This window comes from Schistocerca gregaria, chromosome 1 (assembly GCF_023897955.1).
Source record: "Schistocerca gregaria isolate iqSchGreg1 chromosome 1, iqSchGreg1.2, whole genome shotgun sequence".
NCBI classification, from domain to species: Eukaryota; Metazoa; Arthropoda; class Insecta; order Orthoptera; family Acrididae; genus Schistocerca; species Schistocerca gregaria.
The window spans coordinates 897,940,349-897,961,617 of record NC_064920.1 but is presented as its reverse complement, the minus strand read 5'-3'; the positions used below and the strand labels follow the sequence as shown (position 1 = coordinate 897,961,617).

At 35.9% G+C, this 21,269-nt stretch overlaps 1 protein-coding gene across 14 annotated transcripts in view; it reads left to right on the top strand.

Annotated features, from left to right (window-relative positions):
- The window catches only part of LOC126274364 (uncharacterized), a 317,226-nt gene that overhangs the window by 286,749 nt on the left and 9,208 nt on the right, over positions 1-21,269 (top strand). For all 14 annotated transcript variants that reach the window (XM_049977120.1, XM_049977119.1, XM_049977107.1 and 11 more), the window contains 4 exons: positions 1,810-1,939; positions 9,857-10,019; positions 10,358-10,502; positions 17,910-18,108. In XM_049977120.1, the coding sequence (XP_049833077.1) occupies positions 1,810-1,939; positions 9,857-10,019; positions 10,358-10,502; positions 17,910-18,108 (637 nt within the window). The remainder of the gene's footprint in view (positions 1-1,809; positions 1,940-9,856; positions 10,020-10,357; positions 10,503-17,909; positions 18,109-21,269) is intronic.

The following is a 21,269-nucleotide window of genomic DNA, read 5'->3' as shown; positions in this document are numbered from 1 at the left end:
GTTCAGATTCTAGGAAACATGTGGCAGTGCATTTTTACATCTCAATTCATAGGACCAGCAGTATCTAAACAATGTATGACAGTTTGTCAGTGATGTTTGATACCAGATAAGGCTTGTACAACATGAGCACTCATTAATTGTGTGCCCCCCCCCCTTCTCCCCCAGCAAGTATTTTATCCTGTTATATTAGATGCATAGTAGTGTGATGGCATCAACTGTAACGGATTATCATGGGTAATCATAATCCAACACCAGCCATTCCTCCAGGTAGTACTTTAATGATTCTGTACACATTATTGCTGAAAGTATACTCAAAAGTTAATTTCACTTCTTTTTTTTTTCATCTGCCTTTCTAACATCAAATTTTCATCATGGTCCTGTGGTTATGAACAACTGAAAAATCTGAAATGTGATTTTCAGTGGGTATCTGTCAACAAGATGTAAATTGTCCACTTTCATAAATTACATGCTTTTGTAGAAGTTGGGTTAAGGGTTTTCTGAGTGCTTTATGGGTAGTAAGTTTGTGGGACTCATTTCAGAATAAGAAGATAATATATATTACATAGAATTTTACAGAACATAAAATGAAACTACTAAAGGAATCATAGTCAAAGATGTTAACAATAAAGCTAAGTGTAAGTCAAAGAAATTAAATAAATTAAAGTTTTTGAAACACCAACATTCTAATGAATGACTAAAAACCAAACCCTTTGGTTTAACCAGAAACTGATTGTATTTCAAAAGGATGCAATGCAAATTGATACATGATAGTTGTGTAGATTGTGCCAGGAGATCCAAACAGATAAATTGTCCATGACACGTAATATTTTTACATGATAAATATAAAAATAGAGATTCTGTTGCTTCAGTGAATGCCACATAAACAGCATAAATATTTTGAATTTGAATTGCCCATACATTAAGAAAATATATGAATTAATGATGCATGCTAAAATTTTAGGAATTTTGACAAACTGATTGAGAAAGCCAGATATGAAGGAACAAAATTGCCCTAGATCTAATAAATATCAGTAGAACTGACACTGGATTAAATATTATCATTCATCAGAGCTAACTGACCATTCTTCAAAATGTTTGTGTGATTTTGTTGTAAATATCAAATGAGTTGCACTTGTTTTGCTATCTTGCTTCTTGCCTTAAACACAAATAACCAGATGAATGTACTAAATTAATCAATATCGATTCCATTTCCTAAAATGTTTGATGTTGCTTCTCCACAGCACAATGTCCATTAGAAAATTGCTTCAGTATTTCAAGCCAAAACTAGTTGTGGACTAAAATAAAGAGAAGTTTAACAAGTACAGTGGGTCTTTATTGATTCAGTGCACATTTGTGGAGCAGAAGTGCTATCCAATCATGGAGAAACTAATAAATACACACATACACTAATGTTTTAGTTCAAGAAATGGTCCATGTTTTGAGATTTTTATAATTTTTCCAGCATCTTAAGGGGGGAACTAATCTCAGTTAAATGAATACAAAACAAGCAGTGATTTTAAAAGTGCTAGTTAGCTTGTGCAGTACAATTGAAAAGACACATACACCTATTTCATTTGTAAAGTTTTTCACTTTAAACCCTGGAAATAACTGAGCTTTCTACAGAACAACATTTTCAGTTTTCTTCCATTTACCATTTGCATACTTCTGATTTCAGTATCATTAAACTTACTATCATTGTGATTCATCTGAGAAGCAGTTCTTGCAGCTTCACAAAAGTGTAATTAATGAATTGATTTTGTTATATTTTTAAACTTATGTTGTTAACTACAGTCTTTATTATTTCACCAGGCACAGTTTTGGTGAACAGTTCTCTCAGAAAAAGTGGTCGAAGGAAATTGGTGGTCAGCGTGAGATCCTAGCACAGTATGGAGGTGTGAGACTTGAAGATGTCAGAGGCATGCGAGCACCATTCCTTGCAGTAAGTGAATAAATAATCTGTCGTTCAGAATAAATAATCTGTCGTTCAGTAAAAAACCTGATCTGTAATCTATTACTGGTTGTTAAGTAGTGCATACTTTACAGCAAAAGAAACTGAATTAATTAACAACAAAAATTGGAGAAATCAGGATAAAAATCAGGGAGCAACCTACAGTTAGTTCATGACTGTGGCTAATGGACAAGAGAGATCATCAGAGAAAGGGTGATATTACAGGAGTATCCCAGGGCTGCACGCCAATCCTGAAGTGAATTAAGGTTCTACTGTGGTCAAAGTTAGCGTTGAATGTTAATACAGAAAAATGTATTGTTTTTAAACATACATATGAGGCTGTCACATCTCAGACTCACAAACTAATGACTATTGATATTTATGCAGTACACAATGAAATACTAACCATCACATGCCACACATATATATACAGCACTGCAATCCACATTGGCTGCCACGTAGATGTGAACACTACCACAATAGTTTCATACAATTCACCTTCTGTGTTTCTTGCTAATCACTTCAATTACAGCTATCCTTGACGGTCTGCCCATGGTAAAGGCAACATGCTTACTTTTTTATATCAACCATTGAATTCGAAGCTAATATCACTGAAACAGCTTTCTCTGCACTTTGACGTCTATATGTATGTGCACATATTTATGACCTATGTGAGTAAACAAGCAAGTATGCTAAAGAATGGATTTTAGATAACCTACAAGTATCAGAAAAAGATTAAGTTATCAGAAATCTACATCACAGTTGGAATGTGGCATGGAGAGAAAAATAAATTGTAACTGCAAGGCCAACAAGTTTGACTAAATCTTTAGAGCAAATCAAAACTCTTTCTCAAATAATCCAACCTCCTGTACTGAGCTTACCTCATGATGTGAAGGAAATATGAGGCTACTGCAACTAACTTCCTCTTTTCTATGGAAAATTGCCCAGCCATCTTTTTTGAGTTTCTACAATTTCCTTAAATCTTTGATCAGTTTCTAGGGCATGTTCCACAACTCAGTGTCAGCCCTTACTCATGAGGGCCAATGCACTATCTTTAATAATCCCACTGTTAGCAGCAGATTAAATTATCATCTATTACTGACAAGCACAAAGAAAATAAATTACCTCTCTAAAGTAGAGGACATTAAAAAGTCTTGTTATTAGGTGAACAAAATGTATAGGAAATGGAGGTACATGTGTTAATGAGGAGAAGAAACTGCTCCAAATTTAGGGTGTAGAGAGACAAGGCAGAGGAAGTGAACCAGAACATAAGCATTAGATCCAACTTCTATCTTGCATCTTATATCCCTTCCAGTTCTAGCTTTAGAACAATGTTTGCTTTCACCAACCAACTGTAATCGTCCAAGAAAAAACAATACCACATCAGTAGCAAAACATGACTTTTACAGGAGAGACAAAAAATTGTCTTAAATGTGAGAAACAAAATTTTCACTTTAGCACTAGAATTAAGTTTTTGTTTACATCAAAACAATAAAACATTCTTCAAATGGCTTGGTTATGGCAGATGCCCTTGCAACAACATGTTATTGTTTTTGTTGTTGTCTTCAATCCAGAGTTTGATGTGATGCAGTTCTCCATGCTAGTCCATCCTGTTAAGCCTTTTCTTCTCTGAATAACTATTACAACCTACATCCAATTGAACGTACTTACTGTATTTTTGTCTAGTCTTCCTATAGATTTCCCCCCCCCCCCCCCTCCCACTTCAAATTATCTCTGTTACCAAAATGAGTATTCCTTGATGCTGTGCCACGAATCTTTTTTTTACCCAAATCAATTCAGTATCTCTCATTAGTTATTCAGTTTACCCATCTAATATTCAGCAGTCTTCTGTAGCACCGCATTTCAAAATCTTCTTGTCTGAACTGCCTATTGCCCATGTTTCACTACTTCTGTATAGGGCTACACTTGAGATAAATCTCTCTAGCACTTAAGTTTATGTCAGGTGTTAAAAAACTCGTCTTTTTCAGGAATACCTTTCTTGCCATTACCAATTTTATATCCTCTCTGCTTTGTCCATCAACAGTTGTTTTGCTGCCCAAAAAGCACAACTCATTTACTACTTTTATTATCTAATTCCTTAGTCTAATTCCCTCAGCATTGCCTGATTTAATACAACTACATTCCATTGCCCTTGTTTTACTTTTGTTGGTGTTCATCTTATCACTTTTCAAGACACTGTCCATTTCACTCAACTGCTCTTCGAAATCCTTTACCATCTTTGACAGAATTACAAAGACATCAGCAAACCTCAAAGTTTTTATCTCTTCATCCTGAACTATAATTCCCTTTCTAAATTTCTTCTTAGTTTCCTTTACTGCTTGCTCATTGTACAAATTAAATAGTGTTGGGATAGGCTACAGCCCCATCTCACTCCCTTCTCAACTATGGTTACCTTTTGATGTCCTTTGACTCTTATAACTGCAGTCAAGTTGCAGTACAAGTTGTAAATAACCTTTCACTCCCTGTATTTTATTCCTGCTGTCTTTAGAATTTCAAGGAATATAGTCCAGTCACCACTGTCATTTCTTCAACTTTTCTTCTATGATAAATCATAGGTTGAGCAGTGCCCCGTGTAAGCCTACATATTTGCAGAACCCAAACTGATCTTTCCTGAGGTGAGCTTCTACCAGTATTTCCATTCTTCTGTAAATAATCTGTGTGGTTATTTTGTAACTATGACTTATGAAAATGATTATTCAGTGGTATACACACCTGTAAGCAGCTGCCTGCTGTGGATTTGGAACCATTACATTCTTCTTGAAGTCTGAGAGTATTTTACATGTCTCAAATATTCTGTACACCAGATGGAGTACTTTTGTCATGGCTAGCTCTTCCAAGGATATCACCAATTCTGAGGGAACATTGCTATTTCAGGGACCTGGTTTCCACTTTGGTCTTCTAAGTGCTCTGTCAAATTCTTCTCACAGTATCACATCTACCATCTTGTCTTCACTGACTTCCTCTCTACCTTTTCTATAATAGTGCCTACAGGTTCATTTCTCATGTAAAGCCCTTCTATACATTCCTTCCATCTTTCAGATTTCCTTTCTCTGCTCAGCACTGGTTGCTATATGAGCTCTTCATATTCGTATAGCCGCTTCTCTTTTCTCCACAGGCATCTTTAATTTTCGTATAGCATCTATCTTTATGCTAGTTATGCATGCTTCTACATGCTTGCATTTCTCGTCATTCCATTCCTGCATTGTCATTTTGCACTTCCTTTCTGTTTCATGTTTTAGACATCTCTATTTCCTTTTGCCTGCTTCATTTTCATTTTTTGTCAGTTATGTTCAATATATTGTGCACTGTAAAAGTATTTCCACTGGGCTTTGTTCTTTCTCTGTATGATCCTCTGTGTCCTACACTATTTCACCTCTAAAGATTATCTATTATTCATCTTCTGCTATGTTCATTACTCTATTATAATCATTGGTTCTTTCAACTCATCCAGGTACCATCCCCTTAATTTCCTACCTTTGTATAATTTCTTCAGTGTTAACCTGCAATTCATAATCAGTAAATTATGATCAGAGTCCATCTCTGGCTATGGGAATATCTTACAGTTTGAAATCTGTTTTTGAAATCTTTATCCTACCATTGTTTAATCAATCTGGAACAATTGAGTGTCTGCAGCTTTTTTCCATGCATCCAGCCATCTTGTATGGCTGACCAAGTGTCAGTGATGATTAAATTATGCTTTGTGCAAAATTCTGCCATGAGGCTTCCTTTCTCACTCCTTTCCCCTTAGCTCATGTTCTCCTATTACTTTTTGTTCTCTCCATTTTACTGCTATTGAATTCCAGTCCATTAACACTATTAAGCTTCCATGTTCCTAGCTATCTACATAATTTCTTTTATGTCATAACTTGTTCTTTCAGTCTCTTCTCATCTGGGCAGCTAATTGGCATATAAATGTGTATATCATGGTTAGCATTGACTTCATATCTGTCATGGCTATAATGATGTGTTCATTATGCTGTTCATAGAAGCTTACTCAAATTCCTATTTTTCAATTCATTATTACACCTACTGCTTCACTACCCCTATTTATTATTTGTGCTATTTACATGAGATTTGTTTGTTAAAGTGTATCATTATTTATAGTATACAATATCAACTGGATGGTATTGTACTGCTCTCAGTTTGATAACAGTTTACTTGCTTTTTTAACAGCTGTTCCAGGTCAAAGTGAGTCATAGAATCACAAACATTTGTTCACATAGCTAGTGAAAAAGTGTCTGGGTAATGGGATTTGTAAGGTTGTAGCTTTTTTTCTTGCATCTTTACCTTCATTGATGTACTGGGTAGAGTGTGTAGCTTCACAGTCTTTGAGCTTCACCTCATTCCATGTTCATAATCAGTACGCCTGTGTCAACTGATTATCTTATGAGAGCATTTTCTAATATCACATTCTTATTCTGATATGATATGTACAGCCTCCATAACACAAAATTATTTGGACAGGAGTTTTTCTAATTGTTCTGGAGTTTTCCTTCTTTCATTAGAGCAGGCTTTAGATGTCCTTTTCTTAATATTGTGTAAGTTATCATAAAATGGTTGGGTTCCACTGCCTTGCTCCCACTATTCTTCTGTTGAGTTATCTGAATATTCTGGTTAAACTTCGGAACCACCCTCTAACAATGAGTGTAATGCATTATTGTTGCACGCAGAGGGAACTGTACTTGCAGTATAGTTTTTGGTCTAAGTGGGTACAGCCAGCAAAGGCTCTAGACGAAAAATTTGAGAATTCAGTTTAAGAAGTTCAAAGATGAAGGTGAAGTTAACGTATGCCTGAAGCCAACATTACCACAGCTAATAATCATCATAACAAAAATTATGTGTGCTGTTGTATGATCCTGGAAGAGCAACTAAGATCCAATATACACTCCTGGAAATTGAAATAAGAACACCGTGAATTCATTGTCCCAGGAAGGGGAAACTTTATTGACACATTCCTGGGGTCAGATACATCACATGATCACACTGACAGAACCACAGGCACATAGACACAGGCAACAGAGCATGCACAATGTCGGCACTAGTACAGTGTATATCCACCTTTCGCAGCAATGCAGGCTGTTATTCTACCATGGAGACGATCGTAGAGATGCTGGATGTAGTCCTGTGGAACGGCTTGCCATGCCATTTCCACCTGGCACCTCAGTTGGACCAGCGTTTGTGCTGGACGTGCAGACCGCGTGAGACGATGCTTCATCCAGTCCCAAACATGCTCAATGGGGGACAGATCCGGAGATCTTGCTGGCCAGGGTAGTTGACTTACACCTTCTAGAGCACGTTGGGTGGCACGGGATACATGCGGACGTGCATTGTCCTGTTGGAACAGCAAGTTCCCTTGCCGGTCTAGGAATGGTAGAACGATGGGTTCGATGACGGTTTGGATGTACCGTGCACTATTCAGTGTCTCCTCGACGATCACCAGAGGTGTACGGCCAGTGTAGGAGATCGCTCCCCACACCATGATGCCAGGTGTTGGCCCTGTGTGCCTCGGTCGTATGCAGTCCTGATTGTGGCGCTCACCTGCACGGCGCCAAACACGCATACAACCATCATTGGCACCAAGGCAGAAGCGACTCTCATCACTGAAGACGACACGTCTCCATTCGCCCCTCCATTCACGCCTGTCGCGACACCACTGGAGGCGGGCTGCACGATGTTGGGGCGTGAGCGGAAGACAGCCTAACAGTGTGCGGGACCGTAGCCCAGCTTCATGGAGACGGTTGCGAATGGTCCTCGCCGATACCCCAGGAGCAACAGTGTCCCTAATTTGCTGGGAAGTGTCGGTGCGGTCCCCTACGGCACTGCGTAGGATCCTACGGTCTTGGCGTGCATCCGTGCGTTGCTGTGGTCCGGTCCCAGTTCAACGGGCACGTGCACCTTCCACCGACCACTGGCGACAACATCGATGTACTGTGGAGACCTCACGCCCCACGTGTTGAGCAATTCGGCGGTACGTCCACCCGGCCTCCCGCATGCCCACTACATGCCCTCGCTCAAAGTCCGTCAACTGCACATACGGTTCACGTCCACGCTGTCGCGGCATGCTACCAGTGTTAAAGACTGCGATGGAGCTCCGTATGCCACGGCAAACTGGCTGACACTGACGGCGGCGGTGCACAAATGCTGCGCAGCTAGCGCCATTCGACCGCCAACACCGCGGTTCCTGGTGTGTCCGCTGTGCCGTGCGTGTGATCATTGCTTGTACAGCCCTCTCGCAATGTCCGGAGCAAGTATGGTGGGTCTGACACACCGGTGTCAATGTGTTCTTTTTTCCATTTCCAGGACTGTACAAAATGAATTCTTCTTCTATGCACGCCACTTCACTGCATTTACACCTGTTTTTCCCCCTCTTGTCTGTTCTGTATTCATAGGAGAAACAATTTCTTCTTTGGCAAACAGATCATACAGTGAAACTTGTTTCCATGATCTGAGCTATGAGTCAAGATCAGCTTGACCAGAGAGAGAGAGATGCAATGAGCAATGCCGCCATGCTGTAGTTGCACATATTTTTCCATTTTATGTGGTGATTTTTATCATAACCACTATGCTCAGGTTAGATATTATTTTATTCATTTGCAATTACAGAACTTTACACTACTTTTTCCTGTGTGGTATTTTTTCATGTTTATTCTGTCTGTAAAGAATTAGAAATTCATTCTCACGACAGTAACAGCAAATGTGTTGAGAGTCAAGGATGTCAGCTGATCATTCATTTAGTGTTTCATCAACAGATTGTCCATTATGTATTTGGAAAAATAAATTAAAGACCCAGGTGGCAGGAGCTCTTGAAAACTTCTCCAAAGTTTTCAGCAGAGTTTATCATGGTGCACTGTTATCAAAAATTGCAATGGGTGGTGTCCCTGGAAAGCTCATACAATCACTGGAAAAGTGTTTCAGAGGTTGATAATGGTGTACAGAAATTATACATGACAATGCAAAAGTACTGTAGAGGAGATGTTAAAGAATAAAGAATATAGACTTTGCTGTGCCTTGGGGCTCCATTTTAGGTACATTCCTGTTCATATTTTATAAAAATGATTTACCAAGTTCTTTCAATAATAAGAATCTGATAACTGTGTATGCTGACGAAAAATCCCAGGCCTGTTGTGCAGACAGTGAGCCCAGCCTTATTGAAGAGCTTCAAAACTTAATTTGAAAGGCAAAAGCTCACATTAAATGAGACATCTGAAAAGTTAACATACAGAACACAAGTATTATTCACTTTAAACTGAGTAATCCAAGTATACAAAATATTGTGAATGATGAGATTCTGTCAAAGACCAGTTTGAGAGGTAAATTTTTGGTTTTATACACAGCTGACCAGCTTTCATGGAAACAGCATGCTGTAATAATATTTGGTTGACATTGCCCATGCACTTGAAATTACGTATTGTGAGCAAAAAATGGGTTTCAACTTGTTCCTATTTTTCCTGTTTCCCAAAGAAGAGACCTTTGGAAGCCAAAAAGATGTGGCCGCATTTTTTTTTTTTTTTTTTTTTTTTATGTCTTTCAGTCATTCTCCAGTTTCTTGTTATTCAGTTGCCGTAGACTGCCAATCCTTTTTTTCTCAAATACTGTCCATAGTATAGCAAATTTCTAAAAATCAGAAGGTCTGATTTCAAATGTGTCACACATGTATACAGACCACTGAGATTGACTTAAGAGGTAACTGACTAGTCATATTTCTGGCAGACCCTTATTTTGCAGTGAAAATAATGTTCATGGATCAAATTGTCTGCAAAAGTACTGTTCATATCACATTATGAAATACACATTGTCACAATAATCAATGTGGAATAAGGATAATATTTCCTATTTTTTTGAGTAGTTATCTATTTAAATGCTTAAAACTGTTTTACACCTTTCCAGATTGGTGGTAACAAAATGTTCAAGATGCTCTATGACTTAAACTTCACATACGATTCTTCAATGCCTGTGTATGAAAACCGCCCACCCAGTTGGCCTTATACTCTTGATTACAAGATATTCCATGACTGTATGATTCCACCTTGTCCAACTCGATCTTATCCTGGTAAGTGATACCATAATTCATCTGCGATATTGTTTTTGGAAATATTTGCCTTAATTAATGTCCAGTAAAACATGTAGTATTATGTTGAAATCTTAGTAATGGTAATGGTGATGGAAAAGCTGACTTTGAGACCGAAATCATTTTTGATCCATCTTTGTCCTATAGAATATGGAATTAGAGAAAGAGACTTTTTGGATTTCTTCACCTGCTTCATTCTACAGAATGTACCTTTGCTAGCACGTTTGCTCTTCTCTCTCCCTCTACATAGTGTCCATGCCATAGTCACAGAGTATCTCTCAAAAATAGAAGTGAATAATCAAACATCTGATTGTTCACAGGTGTCTGGGAAGTCCCCATGGTAATGTGGCAGGATCTCAACGGTGGACGATGTTCTATGGGTGATGCGTGCAGCAACCCTCCAACTGCTGATGGTGTCTATAAAATGCTCATAAAAAATTTTGAGAGGCATTATACAACTAACAGGTATTGTGTTCCCAACTTTTCTGTGTTGTTTTTTATGTCCTGACAGATATTTGTGTCATAAGAAATCATTGCGTAATTTATGCTGTATGTTGATTTTTAGATAGAGGCAGGCTTTCATCAACTGAATCATCCATTGGTATGAATTTATTCCAAGCAAATATTTGTCCTTATTTAAACTGTAAATTGAAATTACAAAGATAAAAGAAAACATTCATAGCTGTAAATCCAGCCAGTGGCACTGGAAACATTGTTCATTGACTCTTTAAACTTAGTTGTTTTTCTATAGTATGCTTTAAATAACTCATTAAGACAGTGAAAAGGTAAACATCTTTGGCAAGAGGAAAGGTAGACACAGAATACTAAGAATAAGAAAGATTTCATTCAGTGACAGATGTCATTCAGTGGATGTGAAGGATTGGCCAATGAAAAGATGAGAGAGCATAAACAAAAAAAGAGAATCAGGCAGTGGATAAAGTTTGAACATGAGAATGATCAATAGCTACAGGGGCATCACACTATCACATATACTCTAAAGTTACTGAAAAAAAATGAGACTTAGGAAAATAGTGGTGCCTCTTCTCGAAAAGGAGCTACATGGGTTCAAGAAGAATTGCAGCACTATGGATCTTATCTTTGTGGTAAGAATACTGACTGAAAAGTAGCAGCAACATGGAAAGAATATTGTGATAACATTTTTTGACATTGAAAAAGATTATAGTAGTGTACCTTCAAACAAGATCTAAGAAAGCACTGAAGATCTCAAGATGCCAAAGTATATAACTACTTTTATAACAAATTTGATGTTGGAAGTTCAGTCATGTCAGATTTGAGGAATAAGCTACAGTGTCCATAATTAAAGTTCCCATTTCAAATTGCTGTAGAAAGAGGACCATTGCTCAGAATGATGTAAAATTTAAACAGCGTAGTATTGACACGAGGGGAAACATTATGGAAAAATTTTTAACAAAAATTTTAGCAACAGATGCTGCTGTAAGCATCTCAACGTAAATGGTGTCAGCTACAAATAACAAATGAATACGACTATGTCTGCTATGATTTGAGTTGTACATTACACCATCTGTACTGTCCAATGTGCATGAACTAAGCAAGTTTGGCAGTCAACAGTTGTGGCACTGTTAGTTTCGCAAGGTTGTACCGCAATGGATGAGAAAAATATATTAAAAAAATGGTTCAAATGGCTCTGAGCACTATGGGACTTAACAGACATGGTCATCAGTCCCCTATAACTTACAACTACATAAACCTAACTAACCTTAGGACATCACACAACACCCAGTCATCACGAGAAAAATCAGCTTCTAAGTGTTCTGAGGCCAAGAATTTCAGGAAAAGCAAAATGACATCAGTTTCTAATTGTCATGAGACAGGCGCAAGATATGTTCAAAATATGGTGTGCACAGTTTCCTGCCACAAGTTGAAATCGAGAAACAGCATATTCTACAACAGTGCCTTTGGGGTTACATCCAGAATGTGTTGTGCAATGTGTGCCATCAGTTCATCTATGTGTGTAATTGGAGCACTGAACAAGCCCCACAGCCAGAAGTCACACAGATTAAGATCTGGTGATCTGGATGGCTAGGTTATAGGGAAATGATGGGTTATAATTTTGGCTTTTCTGAAATGTCTCTGCAGCAGCCACTTCACTGGCTGTGCAATGTGCAGAGGAGCACCATCTTGCATAAAATGATCCTACCCACACATTCATGCTACTGAAGGGTTGGAATGATGTTTGTCTGCTTACATGAAAAGAAGTTTAGTGGGCTTGTTTGTTGTGGTTAACCAAAGTCATTCAATTTTATTTTCAATGTCTGGATTACTCAGATTTTTTTGTAATCCAAATTACTTACAATCCTACAAATTCAGGATAATCGAGGCTCCACTTTAGTGAAAAAAGCAACAGAATTGAAGAAACAGCAGGGGCAGTGAAGTACATGTTTGCGTGGAATATTAGAAAATATCAGCTGTTGGACATATAAGGGGTTTACTATGATTAGCAATCATTTTTACCTCCAGTGTTGTAGGTATAGACATCACTACTCTCCTCAAACTGTGATAGAATGTTTGTGATGAATATTATTATATTAGTCTTACTTCTCACTTTTGTGTAGTCAGTGCTTACTTTCTAAATTATGAATTGCTGCAGAAAAGTACTTTGTAAGACAGTACTGAGTGGAAATATGCAAAATATACCAGGAAGCTGATTCATTTGTTTTCGAGACTAGCAATTATACGCAGACTGGAAGTAGCTGAATGTAACCATTTGAGCAAATGAGTAATATGCTTTTATTCTAAACAATTCTTCAGAAAACATCATTAACATTATTTTGTGTTACTTGCTCTCTGACAAGGGTTATTATAACACTAATATCATCTGAAAAAATGTCAATTCTTCTTGATGAACGTTAAGTGGGAGATCATTCACATATATAAGAAATAGGAGTGACCCAAAATGAACCTTGTGGGACTCCCTTCATGATTTCACTAAATTCTTTGCCCTTTCAACATTGTTTGAGTTATTCAGTACAAGTTTTTTTTCATTTTACTTGTTAAGTATGATTTAGATCAGTTGTGTGCTAGGTCCTTCAGTTCCATAAAACTGAAGCTTTTCTGATAGAGTAACATTATTTGTGCAAGAAAATGCCTTGGAAAAATCACAAAAATACTAACTGGCATATTTCATTACTTATGGCTTGTAGTATTTGGTGTGTGAATGTATCTGTAGCTTGAGATAATGATTTTTGAAGTCTGTCGTGTCACTTTTCTTACAAAGAGGTTAAACAATTGCATACTTGTAATCTATTTGGAAAAAATTCCTGCACCAGTGATACATTATGTACATTACTAAGGACATTATTTACTAAGTAGAACAAGATTCCAGAATTCTATTTAAATCCCATCAACATGATATGAGCTTTCATTTTTAAGAACTTTTATAATTCTGTTAATTTCAGTGTTACTCAGTGTTTTGTGGAATGACATTTTTAATATATTTACTTGCTTCTTTAACTGAACTATATAATCCTTTTGTGGCTGCTGCATTTATAAAGTGATTGTTAAAAATAGTTGCAACTTGTAAATTATCAGTCGCAACATTGTAATTTAGTTCAATAGTTATAATATCGTGTTCACTGATTGGCTATCCTCTCTCCTGTTTGATGATATCCCATATAATTTAATCTTATCATCTGAATTATTAATTTCTGTCAGGACATGCTTTGTTCTGGATATTTTCTTAAAATATTACAGTATTTTTGTGGAATGCGAGTAACATCAGATCTTTACTTATTTTGCTTTTTATGAATTTCATTCTTCCTCTTACATGAAATTTTAATCCCTTTAGTTCAAGTGTGGGCAATAGTTTTGCTCAGGTGTCACTCTGTGAAAGCAGAGATGAGCAGAGGGCTGCAACTTTTAAAATGATTGTATGTATTAGTTAACTTTGCATTTCAGAGAAGTTACTAATTGTTACTTATAGTTCCGTCTACCTTGATGAGTCACACAAAAACATTGGCAGGACACATGCAGCCCGCAGGCCTTTATTTGCCCATACCTGCTTTGGTTATCCGTGGGTACACTTGTTTTCTTAATGGACTTTTGGGATAACTGTTTTGAAAAGGAACTTTCAAATAATTACCCACATTTGCAATGGAATATATTGAATTTAACACCGTACCCTGTTCCCTTAAATAAGTGTCACTACTTTGTATGACCATGCCTCAGAGCTGCAGGGTGCTACATTGTTTATTGCCATTAATTATGCATTGTGGTTAGATAGCTAATTAACAACTGTATATCCATTGATTGTTTCAACCTGAGCATTGTCTATAAAAATGTTGTCAACCAGGGTCCTGCCATCTTGCTGCATATGAACTGGGAAATTTACTATTGTAATCAGACTGAAATAGCCAAATAATGATTCCAAATAATTATTCCTGTCAGAATCTTTTATAAATCTACCATACAATCTCCATAAACTATCAACTTCTTCTTCCTATCTTATCCACGTGAACTTAGTAAGGAATTTCACCAACATACTGATTGTTATGGTACACTTTATGGTACACTTCAGAACATGTTGTATTATGGTTAACAGGCAGCTGATCTGATGTGTTTCGGTCTTCAATTGTACTTTCATCAGGAAGAAAATATGCTGGCGTCATTCAGTGAACATTAATGTTGATTAATACATACCTAGTCTTTAACGTGAAAAGTTTTGGTAAACGTTGAATCACTTTATAAGAATCTTCAAGTGATTGTATGAGTCCATTCTTTATCTCATCACTTCCAATGAACTCGTGAATTGTACTTTTAAGATCCTTGTGGATGAAAGGCACTTTTTTGTTTTTGTGGAAATAATCTGCAGTTTTCAGGTTACTCATCTGTTACATCAATTTAATGAGAAAAGTTGAAAGTTGTGGAAGAAATCTCTGATAACTTTGGTGTAGTTTCATACAACATTTTTCCACAACTGTAGGTAGAATTGCTTTCACTCTGGAAAGAACCAAGGAAGTGAAGGAAACTTATTAACTATATTTAAATTATGAAACCTTTCAATTTTTCTGTTAGCCTTTGGTTGACATAGTAATTGTTACCACTTTACAGCCAGTAGACTGTATTGTACTTTATTGATCCAAGTAATCATAATACTGTACAGTTTGCCCATATGACACTAGTCAAGTCAGCATACATTTTTACAGTTGTATTGTTACAATTTTAACTGTGCCATGAAAATTTGTTCAATATTAGAAGAAGGTAATTGTTCATACTTAAAGGAAACATGCACTATAATCAGGCCTAAGTGATCAATTATTAAGAAATTTGTTAACATTTATTAGCCTTTTCAAAAAAAATCATTTTCTGCGTAAAAGTTTTGCTCCAAAAGAAATTTTTTTAATGTATATGTGAAAACTCTTGGTATTTCTTTTTTATTTGTTTATTTCAGCTGATAGGTTATTATACGACCTTATCCCAGCATGTAGGACACCATTTTGGTAACAAGTTGTTCTGGACTGAAACATGTAGGTCAGACTGCTGTCTTGTTTTGTAGCTATGAAGGTGTTCATTTAATATTAATGGATTGTCTTTGCTTAATATGTAGGTTTTAACAAATGATATAATAATATAAATGTAAACAGATGGCATTGTCATAATGCCAAGTTTCTTGAAATGTTCTTTGCGTGATTCATTATGTCTGAAATTGCGTATTATACATATTGCTTTTCTTTGCATTTTTAAGATATCTCTGATGCAGGGTGAGTTCCCCCAGAATATGATCCCATATTGTAGTTTGGAGTCAATGTAAGAATAATATACTTGTATAAGGACTACTTTGGAGACTGATTTGATTAGTGCTCTTAGATATAACACACAGTTGACAGCTTATTTGTGATATAACTGACACGTGTGTTCCATTTAAGATTTTCTTCAAGCCTTATATGAAGAAACCTAAGGAGCTCACACTGGAGAACTCTTGGTAGTTTAGGAGCAAGTTGGAGATTTCAATTTTTTGAGATGAGATGCTGAAACTGATGTAGGTTGTTTTTTTTGCACATTTATGATGAGATTATCCTCATTGAACCATTTTCTCAGTGATGACATAAGTGGTTCAATCTTTTGATCATAGTCAGCTTTGTCTGTGCCTGTTATCTGAATACTTGTGTCATCTGCAAACAGTGTAGTATGCCCTGAAGTAAGCATTGTGTTCATTTCATCAATATATATCAGAAACAGTATGGGTCCCAGGATTAAGCCTTGTGGTACACCATAGCTAACAGGCATTTTCTCAGAGGAGTGCACAGTTCACTGATGGACATTAATATTCTTTTTTTCAAATGTCATATCAACTTTTTGCACTCTGTTTGATAGATATGATTCTAACCATTGGTTTGCAGTTCTTCTCACACTTTTATTAGCTAACTTTCTTAGGAGTATGGTGTGGTCAATAATGTCAAAAGCTTTAGAGAAATCTAAAGAAAAATACTGGTAGTAATTTCTTTGTTATCTAATGATTTTAAGGTTGTGTGAAATATTCATACACTGCTGTGGTTGTTGTTTTAACTTTTCTAAATCCATGTTGCTGCTCTGATATTAAAGAGAATCTGTTAATAAAACTTTCTAATCTGTTGTAAAGCAATTTCTCAAATATTTTTGAAAATGTGCTGAGTTGTGCTACTGACCTGTAATTAGCTACATGATTTACTGAGTACTGGCTCTATGGCAGTTCTTTATTAGGTTTTATGTCGACTCATCATTTAGATTCAGTTTCAAAGTTTTGTTTGTACCATGTTCCATTTTCATAACTTTCCAAAGGCCTTTATTTTTATTTTTGGATTCTGTTATTAATTTATCATTATATGATTTTTTATAAATTTATCATTATATAATTTTTGCTTGCTGAATTCTTTTTGTTGACAGTACAATAAGACTTACAGTATGTTCTGAACTTACCATAAAACACATCATGTTTCATGTAGTTCTTCAAGTAATTCTTTTTTTAGGCTAGAGATTTTTAGACAAATGTTGATGGTGTTAGGACAGCAACCAGCCACAAAGAATCATGACAATTTTTGTCTGCTGTCAACAATTATACTGACAACATATCAGTTCCAGGACTTCCAAGAATGTTTTAATTTTAATTTGGATAACAATTGACAAAAGAATTTTTTGTGTTATATGATTAAAAGTTATCAATGTTCTGAATTTTTTCCATTACTTGTACTGTAAAACATTGCTTCTTTGCAAATTTCATGATTTGATGCCAACAGGACTATAGGTATAGTACCCTATAGGTTTTAACTAGTGAGTTTGCAAGTATCAAAATATGTGACAATTGGCAATCTTTTGACTGCATTGACTTAGACATTTAACCTTTTCACTAATGAAGTACGATAAACCATACCGTTAGTGTGTGACATAAATTTAAACTTGATATGTCCACTTGTTCCTCAGAAAAAAGTATCTTAACAGATGGAACGACAAACAGTCGGACAGCAAATGAATGTAAGGAGCTCAGTTTTTTACACCACCAGGGGCTGTAGATCTTAGTATGTGACGTAAATGTAAATCATGGTGTAAGTAATGACAATAGATGTTGAAATGTATTTACAGTGGCTATTACTCTGCAAAGTCTTTTGATACCTTTTCTGCAATGATGTATCCAAAAAATTATTTTCCAAGTTATTGAGATAGTTCATAAAAATTCATACATACCATTTTTGTCTCTGGAACCAAATTTAAATGCAAAATATAGTGTACTTGATACAATGCAAGATATTTAAGCTACAACAAAAATAGTATATGTATGATGTAGTCAGCAAACTAGTGTCACAATGCTTTGTTTGGAGATCATTTGTAACAAAATGCTCATATTAAATTGATATTTTGTAGGGCACCATTTGGATTATTCTATCATGCAGCATGGTTCACACAGCCTCATCACAAGGAAGGTTTCGAAGCATTCCTTGACACAATAGTTGCAATGGATGATGTCTGGCTGGTGACAAACTGGCAAGCCATACAGTGGGTACGACAACCTACACCACTTTCAGAGATCAAGAACTTCCCACCGTTCCAGTGTAACTACGCAGTAAGTCTTTCTGGAACTGACCAAGTCTCAAAGATATTAAATAAGCAAATCAGAAATACTTTTAAGCAGTGTGGCTAAAATATGTTGTAATGTATTGTCAGTATTGCTCTTGATGGATCTTTTATGTGTGCAGAGTAGCATTTCCAAATGTTGTCATTAGACATTAGTATAAAAATATTTTGAATGAGAGAAGACTGATCCAATTGACTTAATATCAATGTTTGTCCACACTCTGTAATTTCTGTTTCAAAGTAGCACTATTCCTTCACTTTTTTCTGATTGTTTTCCATTTTTAATACTCAGATTAATATCTTTGTTTCAAAAACTACTAGTTGCTTGTGGTCTGTCTCAGTGGGCCAGTCCAAGTGTCCCGCAGTTTGCTAATTCGACACAAGCCTTTGTACCAATTTAAAAAGGCACTTCAGAGAAACAATAATACGTCTGTATTATTTATCAAAATGCATAAAGATTTGTTCTCTAATTACTCATTTTTTGCCATTACTGATCTACTTGCAGGTCAATGAACACTTCCTGATGATTGTGTTCCATCTTTGTATCAAAGTAAAAAAGCACTTTAAAGAAACCATAAATTGCATGTATTATTTATCAGAATGTTTAAAGATTTGTTCTGTAACAGTAAAAAACACACATGGCTCACTTACTGGCAACTACTGATCGAACTTACAGGTTAAGGTTCACTTCGCAATGTCTGTAGATTGATCTCTGTACTCACTTTACGCAAGGCACAACTGACGCCAAATTAAGTGCCACAGTGTTATTTTCACATATAAATTGCCTTTTAATATTCACAAAAACTCATCTCTGTTCAGCTAAAACCAATAAAGTATAACTCAACTTTTATGTTCCCAGAATTAACATTTTTCCAACATTTATGACATTTTTTATTGTTTCCATAAATATTAATTTGCACCCAATTTTGTATCAACATGCTTACAATTTTCTCACCATTTATTATTTATGAAAATATGTTTGTGGAGAAAAGAACTGATGTAATTGATGTAAAATGACGTTGGCCATCAAGTAGTGTTTACAGACATTACTTGGTGGAGTTTCTTGACACCAGGGCATTTTACTCAGCAGATCTGAACCAGTAAGTGGATAAAAATCAGATTAATTTGTACTTTATCTCCTCCTGTGTGAAGTGTTACTTGGTGTGGTGGCTGATGGAAGTACCTAGGTTTGTTCAATTAAAGGTATCAACACCAATCACAATCATTTCCACACTGCCTGTACTGTGCATGACTAGCTTCATAATTGTTGTGATCATCTCAAAACCTTTGCATTATTCAAACCATATTTAGCGTGTTTCATTGTTTGGCCATTTGTAGTGCTAATCGTCACCTTCGGTCACTTTGTGTTACTCAAATGTTTTTGGTTTAAAGACAGGACCAGTTACATATTTTTTCATGCTTAGGAAGATGTGTTTCGAAAATTTATTCTCATTGCCAAGTGCAAATATTTACAAAGTATTTTTTGCGATGTTTCACAAACAATGAATGTGAGTGATAGTTTGCATGCATGTGGTTTTCTACATAACTGAGGAGGCATGGTACCTGATAACCTCAAAAAGACAATTACTGTGTAAGAGATGCAAAATATCACATACACAAACATTGCACGAAATACATATGTAAATATTTGCTTTGACAACAAGAATAAATTCTCAAAATGTCTCATGCTAGCCATGAAAAGCTACGTAACTGGTGCAGTGGTTCATTATTTATGTGATGAATGACTGTTGCAGGCTTTCCAAAAACACTGATTATGATGTATGAAATTAAGTCAAATGTTTGTACTTCCTAGACAGTTACCAGTTCCAGTTACATCTACTATTTTTATTACATAACAAACCATTATTAGAAAATAAACAAGTTCTTGACAAGTACTTTGATGTCTGTTATGTATACCTATGATACACAAAGTGCACAGATGCAAGGGGGGATCCTATACATAACTTTTATTACTTAAAACATTATTTTCTGAATTTTACACCATTTTTTTCAAATCTCTTGAAAAGTGTAACAGTGGGTTTTCATGTACCTCCTGTCAGAGTTCAGAGCCAGCTTGCCCAGTATTGGAATCCCTAAAACACAGGACACAGTGCTTGTCTAAACGCTATACAACACTACTTCCAACCAAGAGCAGTGGGTAATTTTACTTTTGCTCTGATTACATCATGCTATGCCACCTAATCATCAAACTCGGGCAGGTGATGCATCAGTTTTAGTCAAACTAACTCAAGTTTTTAACTAATAATAAGGCAATTTGTCTTGGAAATAACATTGTGGCACTTAGTTTGAGGTTCCATTGTCCCTTGCCGCAGCTCAGCACAAAGATGAAACTAAAGTTTGTTTTTGGTATCACGTGTACCTTGACCGATAAATTACACCAGTAATGACAACATCTCTTCATATGCTGAGAAATAATACAATTTTTGATTTCTTTACAGTGCTATTTCACATTGGTACTAATACCAAACTATAGTTGTCAACTGCTGTGTCTTAAACTGTAAATTAGATCAGTAGTGCCAATAAGTGAGCCATTTTTGTAATGTTATAGGGAACTGTTCACATTTCTTTATAAATAATGTAGGCAGTTTTTGGTTGCTGTAAGATGCATTTTACTTTTGGTACAAAGACTGAACTATAGTCATTATCCAATATACCTTAACATGTAAATAAAATCAGGACTGCCATTCAATGAGCCATGCATGTTTTCTATTGTTACAGGACAAATGGTTATGCGTTTTGATAAATAATGTAGATAACACTATTCTACAAAAAAACTTTTTTTCTGTTTCTTAAAAAGAAAATAATTCTTTGTGACCCTAGTTGTACTTCTAGTGCTAAATTCAAACTGTTTTTAGTTTTTTCCTGTCAGGAGTAGTTTATGAGTAATCGCAATTTTATTTCTCTGCTCTGTTTCTGATATGGTGCAGCAAACATGAGGTGAAATGCAATAAACAAATTCACATTTTTATGACTGTAATCTTTGTGTATATGCTGTGTAGCATTTATTTGACACAAGAAATTACAGAAAATTGATTAAAAAAAATGAGCCATTGTATTATAATGCACGTCACTTTTTTCCCTTGTATTGTGAATATTTCTTCTCTCAAATGATATTCTAGCAATAATCTG